The sequence below is a fragment of the Rosa rugosa genome, chromosome 4 (genome assembly GCF_958449725.1).
Source record: "Rosa rugosa chromosome 4, drRosRugo1.1, whole genome shotgun sequence".
NCBI lineage: Eukaryota > Viridiplantae > Streptophyta > Magnoliopsida > Rosales > Rosaceae > Rosa > Rosa rugosa.
The window spans coordinates 5,612,371-5,620,698 of NC_084823.1; the positions used below are offsets into that span (position 1 = coordinate 5,612,371).

At 42.3% G+C, this 8,328-nt stretch overlaps 1 protein-coding gene across 1 annotated transcript; it reads left to right on the forward strand.

Annotated features, from left to right (window-relative positions):
* Positions 1–4,860: 4,860 nt before the first annotated feature.
* LOC133746017 (MDIS1-interacting receptor like kinase 2-like) lies at positions 4,861–8,083 on the forward strand. Its single transcript, XM_062174175.1, has 2 exons — positions 4,861–7,290; positions 7,439–8,083. The coding sequence occupies exons 1-2, from the start codon at positions 4,890–4,892 to the stop codon at positions 7,843–7,845; spliced, it is 2,808 nt and encodes a 935-aa protein (XP_062030159.1). The 5' UTR covers positions 4,861–4,889; the 3' UTR covers positions 7,846–8,083.
* The last annotated feature ends 245 nt before the right edge of the window (positions 8,084–8,328 follow it).

Sequence of the window (8,328 nt, forward strand, 5' to 3'; positions counted from 1 at the left end):
GGACCTCTCGTAGCGGATGTTGTAGACTTCTTTTGGGTGATTAGCGCGTGCATAGCGCTTCCTTGCCCTGTGAGACATGCTAGTGATTGGAGCACCGCCGTCGATGGTGTTGATGCGGCCCAAGGTCTCAATGTTGGCGATCACAGGTGGCGGTTGGTGCACCTTGAATTGCTCCATCTTGCCGTCACGGTACAAGGTCTCAATGGCCGTTTTTAGAGCGTTGCAGCTGTTGGTATTGTGACCGCTGTCCTCGTGGTACTTGCACCACCTGCCGGTGTTTCTAGGTTTTCCCGTTTTTGGGTACCTTCCCGGGGGTGGCGGTGGGATCTGATCCTTGCACTGATTGTATATTTCCTCATACGAGGCTGTGAGGACTGTGAACACTGCATACCGCTGAGAAGACTCCGTTTGTTTGTTGCGGTTATCCCCATGGGATGGGCGGTTGCCCTTGTTGTAGTGTTGGTCCTTCTGCCGCTTGTTCTGGTGGTGACCCTGTTGCCATTCCCTCTTCTTGTCAGTTGGCGGCGCAGCAGGGGTCTTGTTAGCGGTCTCCTGATGACTGGAGGAGGGTTGTGCTGTCTTTGTTGGTGTTGCTGGTGGCGGCGGGTTTTCTCCATATGTGATGAATTCCGCCTGGGCGTGAATGACCGCCTCACTCATGACGTGGTCATATGCCGCATTAGGGTGATTATAGTTGAGGTGATAGAGGAACGGTCCCTTGAGGAGTCCCTGCTTGAAGGTCGCCGATGCCATTGATTTGTCTAGATCGCGGCACTGAGATGCTGCCGCTCGCCACCTTGTGACGAATGCCTTCAGTGACTCGTCTGCCCCTTGCTTGACACTGAATAGCTGACTTGTGTTGTGATGTCCGGCGGACAGTAAGATGAACCGAGAGAGGAAGGCATGTGATAGTGCATGGAATGAGTCAATGGATCCCGGCGGACACTCAAAGAACCAATTCATTGCCTCACCGTCAAACGTTTCGCTGAACAAGTGGCACAGGGTGGGGTCGTCAAATCCCTTGTTGTTGGTGACCTTCTTGAAGGTGTCCATGTGGACGAAGGGGTCGGACATGCCGCTATAGTGTGACATCTTTGGAGTTTTTGCGTACGCCGGTCTGATAGCTTGCAGAATTGCAGCGGTGAAGGGCCCCGGTCTGGACGCGAAAAGCGGACTTTGAGTTGGCGCTGGGGCGCCCGACTCCGCCCGGACTAACCTCTGCTCCAACTGTTGCATCCTTTCCAGTATTTGGGCTGTTGCATTGCCGGCGGATCCGGCCTGGATATTCCGCTGGACCTGTCTGCGCCCTGGCGCAGGCGGATTGCCCTCAGTCCTTGCCCTAGCTTCCGAGGGGTTGGTGCGTGGCATTGACTCCGCCTCCTGCTCTAACATTAGCTGGGGGATGGGCGGTGGTCCCATCCCCAATAGTTCAGGTGGGTCCAGCGGTACCTGCATCTGTATGACTGGTCCCGGTGCCAATGTGCCAGTGTTGGGCCGACTACGCCTGGTGCTGCGTGATTGCTCGCTCTGCGCTGGATTGGCGGTTCTTTCCAGCGTCTTTTTTAATTCATCAAAACGTGACATCAGCGTAGCCACCTGTTTTTGGGCCTTAGCCTTCTCTCTGCGCTCCTCTTCACGCTCTCTGTTTGCCTTGTGAAGGTCTGCCAATGCCAGCTCGTACATGGCGGCGAGGTCCTGGCCTGGTGGGCGGCTGCTGCTTGGATTTGTCTCACCGCCGGGGTTGGCTGGGGTGTTGAATAGTGCGCGGTTAACACCCACCGTTGGGTTGGAGGGTTGGGGAATGGCGGATTGGTCCGCCTGCTCTTCAGCGTTTCCCCCGCTACCGCTAGTCATGGTAGTGGTGGGATGACCTTTTGTTCAAGGGTTCCCACAGACGGCGCCAATGTTAATGTCTAAAAGTTCAGCGGTAGCTAAACCTTTGCTAACGCTGGTCCGATGGGCGGACCGATACTCGTGATGTTCTCAAAGCTTCCGCTACCTGTCAAGTAAAATACAGAGGGCGTCAGAGGGAAACCGCGCTGGGCGGTCTTCAACTCTCCGATGCCTAAGTTAGTCAATGTATTTATGTTGACAAAGTAACAGTAGGTAAGTATTAAATGCGTAATTAATGAGGAGAGAGGAGAGAACCTTTTATAGGTGCGGAGAAGGCTGATCTTCTCCTTGTTTTCGATGTGGGACTGGTGTGCTTCAGTTCTCAGCTTCAGGAGCTTCTAATGCCATCTTGACACGGCGCGTCGGCAGTGATCTGGGGGTGATCCGAGGCTCAGGCGGTAGCTCGCCTGGCAGTGTATCTGTAGGCTATTCCTTTGGCGGGAATAAGTACCTCTGGCGGTACAATGAGCGTAGCCCATTATAGCTAATTATGCCTGTCAATGTATATGTATGTACAGTAACGTTAGGTTACTTGGAACTTATCCTATGATGATGCTATGTTGCGGTACCGTAGGGTCTTTTCTAGGGAGTGGTTCGATTTCGATTGAGCCCTCATGAGATGATGTTACCTACCTTTTCACTTATTAATGGATTGACACCTAACTTTCCTTCAGAGGAAAAAAAAAAAAAAAACTATGAAAGTTCCGAACAAGTATTCTCAAAATTAGTCTCAGAAACTTTTGAAACGACCCCGCATTTTTTCTTTTTGATTTTGTTTGGGTGTCAAAATGAGCCTACCTTTCCAAATGAGACTTCATTCAATTTTTCCATAATGTAAATTATAGTCAGCATTAAACTTCCTTTACCACTAAAGATACAAATCAGTGAAATCACCAAAGCACCGCAAGTTATCCTTTGAGTCAGTCTTCCTAATCTTGTATCATCACGTGTAAAACAATTAATGGCAGGTACCATACATTGCAACCTTGCGGCCGGAAACAAAAACTCTAAAATACAAGAGATAAAGACTTAGACTTGGACTTGAAAGTATTTTCTTCCCACAATTGAGCACCATGATGAGAAAAAAAACCGTAAAGTAAGACTTATTTTATTTGCCCGTAGGTACCTGGAAAGACTAGTGAAAGACTAGTGGAGGCAGTGATGACCCAATAAAAGAAAAAGGCAAAAAAGAGGAGGAGGAGGAGGAGGGGGGGAGGCATGGCAAGTAGGAAAATAGGTAATGCAGGGAGCTAAATAAGTAAGTAACAGGAAAAAAAACTCATCAAATGTTGCTTCTCTTATCTAATGACGGTTTGACATCAAGTACTAACTACTGTTTTGGATAGTTGGTTAGTTTCTTCTTATACTATTGTAATTGTTGCAGTAAGTTGTATTTTCTCTGTACTAGTTTTTTGTTCAACTTGTATTTTTTCATGGCAAGGTATTAGCATAGCCCCCCTTGCTATGCATCTTTTCTTTATTTATCAATGATTTTGGGTAAGAGTGCTGAGTTAGTTCTTATTTCGTTTCCTTAAAAAAATTGGTACAACGAAAGCCAAAAAAAAGGAGATTCAGATTGAAGGCCTCAGTACAATTGGGTGCAACTTTCAATAGGAGATTCAGATTGAAGGCCTCAGTACAATTAGGTGTGATCCACCTACTTATAAGTTATATTTTATTTGTCACTTTTTCAATGTGGGATATTTCCTCTCTAACACGCTCCCTCACATGCAACCTACCTCTAGATCTGATACCATGTTAAACAGTGACAAGCTTGGCCCGTGGCCCACCATCGTATCAATACTGCCCCAACTTAACCACCCGTAGGTGTTGGGTTATAATCACAAAAGGTCTCGGTAAAATTGGATGTGATCCACCCCGTTTATAAGTTATATTTTTATTTGTCACTTTTTTAATGTGAGATCTTTCTTCTCTAACAAATCAATACTCTTCTATTTGTGATCAGACATTGATTAACAGAGTTATTGATACATTGAGTTTCATAGAATGCATTAATGCAATGAATCTGGACTAGTGTTATTGGTTATCACATCTCAATCCCCTCCCCCAAGTATAAATTCTCAAAGACAAAAGACCTCAAACATACATCATTCACCAACAAACTTGGCAATCAACATTAATTTGAGCTGATAAGAGACAAGGACTTCGAAGTCTTAAAGAAATAAGAATAATTGAAGGGGACGATAGCAACTACGACAAGTAAAAAATAACTAATGCAGGGGGATCTAAGACTATAACAGAACAGGGAAATTATAACCCTCATCCAACAAGAAAATTCTTTGGTAAATGACTCTCAATGTTGCTTCGGTTATACAATACAGTGGATAATGAGGGACAACTAGGCAGTGGTTCGATTTTAATGTAGCCCATATGAGTGAATCTTTTTATGATGTTACATACTTTTTCACTTATTAATGGATTACACCCAACTTTCCCTAAATAAATAAATAAATAAAAGTAAATAAAAGCTATGAAAATCCCAAACACTTATTCTCAAAATTAGTCTCAGAAACTTTTGAAACTGCCTTTTTTTTTAATTAATTAATTTATTTTTTATGTGTGGGTGTCTTCTGTTGAATTTTCTCATCACGTGCAAAACAATTAATGGCAGGAACCATACATTCCAACCTTGCTGCCTGAAACAAAAATTCTATACAAGAGACAAAGACTTTAGACTTGGACGTAAAAGTCTTTGTCTTCCTACAATAACTTGATGAATAATTGGAAGAACAAATCAGTGGCTCATCGGCTTGGAGATTTCTTCACTCTTTTCCTCCTTTCCAGCCTTCTTCGAAGCTGTACTTGGGACTTTGACTCGATCAAGAGTATTAGGAACTTCTAAGTATACCCCAAAAAATAAGAACCACAATTGATGAAAGAAGATATGTGTAAAAAGCCTATAAATAAAGCCTATTGGGTTTAACAGCTACAACATACTTTGGAGTCTGTATATCCAAACAAATTAAACAAAAGCTATGAGATCTTTAACTTTTGAAAAAGTATGCCCTCTAGTTTACTGCCTTTTCTTGTATGTTCACCTACTTTCATCGCAAAACTACTTTTCACATTTTGCTTCTGCTAGTTCAACTACTGAAGCAGAGGCTCTTCTGAAATGGAAAGCCAGCTTTCTAAATCAAACCTCCCATAATAACCAGCTCAAGGATTGGATTTACCTTCCCAAGACTACTGATACGAATACCACCAATTCTTCCAACAACCCCAAAGCAAACGAAAGCCCATGCATTTGGACTGGTATTTCATGCAATGCCGCTGGAAGTGTCACCAACATAACCATTGCCAGTTCCGGTATACAAGGTATGCTACATGAATTTTCATTCTCATCCTTCCCTAATCTCGAATATCTTGACCTCAGCTTGAATAAACTTTTTGATGTCATCCCACCTCAGATCAGTTCCCTCTCCAAACTCCTCCATCTTGACCTCTCCAATAACCAGTTCTTCGGGAGAATTCCACCAGAAATCGGTCTACTCAGAAATCTTACCTTTCTCTATCTCTACAGAAATAATCTCTCTGACACCATTCCAAAAGAGTTAGGGAACCTGAAATCTTTGGTGCATCTAGAGTTGAATGCTAATCAACTCAATGGTTCAATTCCGACAACGTTGGGTGACTTGCATAACTTGAAAATTTTACACCTAAGTGACAACCAGCTTTCTGGCTCCATCCCTCAAAACCTAGGGAATATCCAAAGTTTGACAGTACTGGAATTAGATAACAACCAATTTTCGGGTTATTTGCCACAAAACATTTGCCGAGCTAGATCTCTTATAAACTTTTCAGCATCCTCCAACCATCTGATTGGTCCAATACCCAAAAGCCTGAAAACCTGCACGAGCTTATTCAGAGTTCGTCTTGAAAGGAACCAATTGACAGGCAACATATATGAAGACTTTGGTGTTTATCCGAGTCTCAATTTTATAGATTTGAGCAATAATCAATTCTATGGAAAAATCTCGCCAAATTGGGGATTGAGCCCAAATTTAACAACCCTACGAATAGCAGGAAACAACCTTATTGGTTCTATACCAGCTGAGATTGGAAATGCAACCCAAATTCATGAGCTGGATCTTTCATCAAATGGTTTAGTCGGGACAATTCCAAAGGAGTTCGGGGGATTAAATTCAATGGTGAACCTGATGTTGGATGGCAATCAACTTTCAGGTCGTGTCCCTTCAGAGTTTAAATCATTGACTGATCTAGAATATCTTAATCTGTCAGCAAACAAATTCAATGGTTCAATTCCAAGCTTCGTAGGTGACTTTCTCAAGTTAAATTACTTGAACTTGAGCACCAACAAGTTCAGTCAAGCAATCCCATTTCAGTTGGGGAAGTTAATTCATCTTTCCCAACTAGATTTGAGTTTTAACGCACTTGAAGGTCAGATACCATCAGATATTAGCAACATGCAGAGTCTGAAGATACTTAATATATCCCATAACAATCTTTCTGGTTACATTCCAACAAGTATGGAAGACATGCATGGGCTAACGTATGTTGACATATCCTACAATCACTTGGAAGGTCCACTTCCCAACATCAAAGCATTTCAAGCTACTCATCCAGAAGCATCACAAGACAATAAAGGCTTGTGTGACAACTCAAGTTTTTTGCAACTCTGCAATAATGAAAGCCCAAAAAAGGACCATAAACTCGTACTTTTGATTATCTTCCTTGTTCTTGGAGCAATTGCACTTCTAGCCTTTATATTTGCTTTTGTACCAAAAAGGAAAAAGAAGCATCTAGAAGAAAGAAACAGGGATGACGAAATTTCTTTTTCTATATTAAAGTTTGATGGGAAGATGATGTTTAAGGAAATCGTAAGGGCAACAGAAGATTTTGATCCCATGCATTGCATAGGGCAAGGAGAACAGGGAAGTGTCTACAAAGCAACTTTGTCATCCACTTGCACAGTGGCCGTGAAGAAACTCCATTTGCTATGCGATGATGACAAGAATCTTCAGAAGGCATTCTTGAATGAAATTAGGGCACTAACTGAGATGCGTCACCGAAATATTGTGAAGCTTTATGGTTTCTGTTCACATAGGCGACACTCATTTTTGGTGTATAAGTATCTTGAAAAGGGTAGTTTGGCTAGAGTATTGAGCAAAGATGAGGAAGCTAAAGAACTGGGGTGGAGTAAAAGGTTGAATATCGTGAAAGGTGTAGCTAGTGCCTTGTGTTACATGCACCACGATTGCTTGAAACCAATTGTACATCGGGACATATCGAGCAAGAACGTTTTGTTGGATGCAAAGTATCGGGCATGTGTTTCAGACCTTGGCATTGCTAAATTCTTAAACCCAGACTCAGCTAATTGGACTGCCCTTGCAGGCACCTATGGATATATTGCACCAGGTAATAAAGTTTTTCTTTGCTCCCCATACTATCTAACAAAATTTATGCTTTTGTTTTTAGGCAAATGATTCCTTTTAGAACCTTGCTGACTTAACTAAATGATCTTTATTTATGTGTGTGTGTGTGTGTGTGTGTGTTCTGTGAGCAGAGCTGGCATATACAATGGTAGTAAATGAGAAGTGTGATGTTTATAGCTTTGGAGTGGTGGCATTGGAGATAGTTATGGGAAGACATCCCGGAGATCTTCTCTCATCCCTATCATCGGGGTTGTCGTCGTCGTCGTCATCATCAACTGCCTTACCAGCCCATCCAATGCCAGTTGTGGATGTTTTCGACCAACGAATTTCCCCTCCAACACATCAAGTTGCAGGGGAAGTGCTCTCGCTTATAAAGATAGCATTTGCAAGCCTGAATTCCTGTCCTCGATCTCGTCCAACAATGAAACAAGTTTCTCAAAAATTTGAAACTCATCAGAGGCTACATTTGACGAAGCCATTACGTATGATAAAACTAGGTGAATTGCTTGCTTTCGATGGTTTGGATTTGGCTATCTGAGAATGTTTTTCTTTCCTAAATTTCACTTATTTGCTCATATGCTTTAACTTGGTTGCATTATTGTTCAAAATGTTTTGTCTATGTACATGTAAAGATAAAATAAATCAAAGATTTCTTTGTATAATTGCATGGTTCAACATTTACACTATTGTGTTCTCTTCTAGCTACTGTGAACCAAGTAAGACAATAATCCTATTGGCTTTGTAAGTGAGATGTGAAAGTTTTTGGGTTTGGGTTATGGTAGCCTAAACGATTCATTTTTCTTCTACCATTAAAATTCTTAAACTCAGTGGACAACATGTATATTGGATTATAGGACTAGTGCTTGCTGGAAAATTCGGTTTAATTTATAGCAATATTGTTCTTATCAATAACTTGAATATCTTGTATAGTAGAATTGGCAAATGCATACCTTGTATACTAGAATTGGCAAGGCTTATGTTTTGGATTTGCCAATTCTACTATACAAGGTACGCTGCATGA

Coding starts and splice junctions, on each gene's coding strand:
- LOC133746017 (XM_062174175.1), top strand. CDS start 4,890: ATGAGATCTTTAACTTTTGAAAAAGTATGCCCTCTAGTTTACTGCCTT. Junction 7,291..7,438: donor CTATGGATATATTGCACCAG/GTAATAAAGTTT, acceptor TTCTGTGAGCAG/AGCTGGCATATACAATGGTA.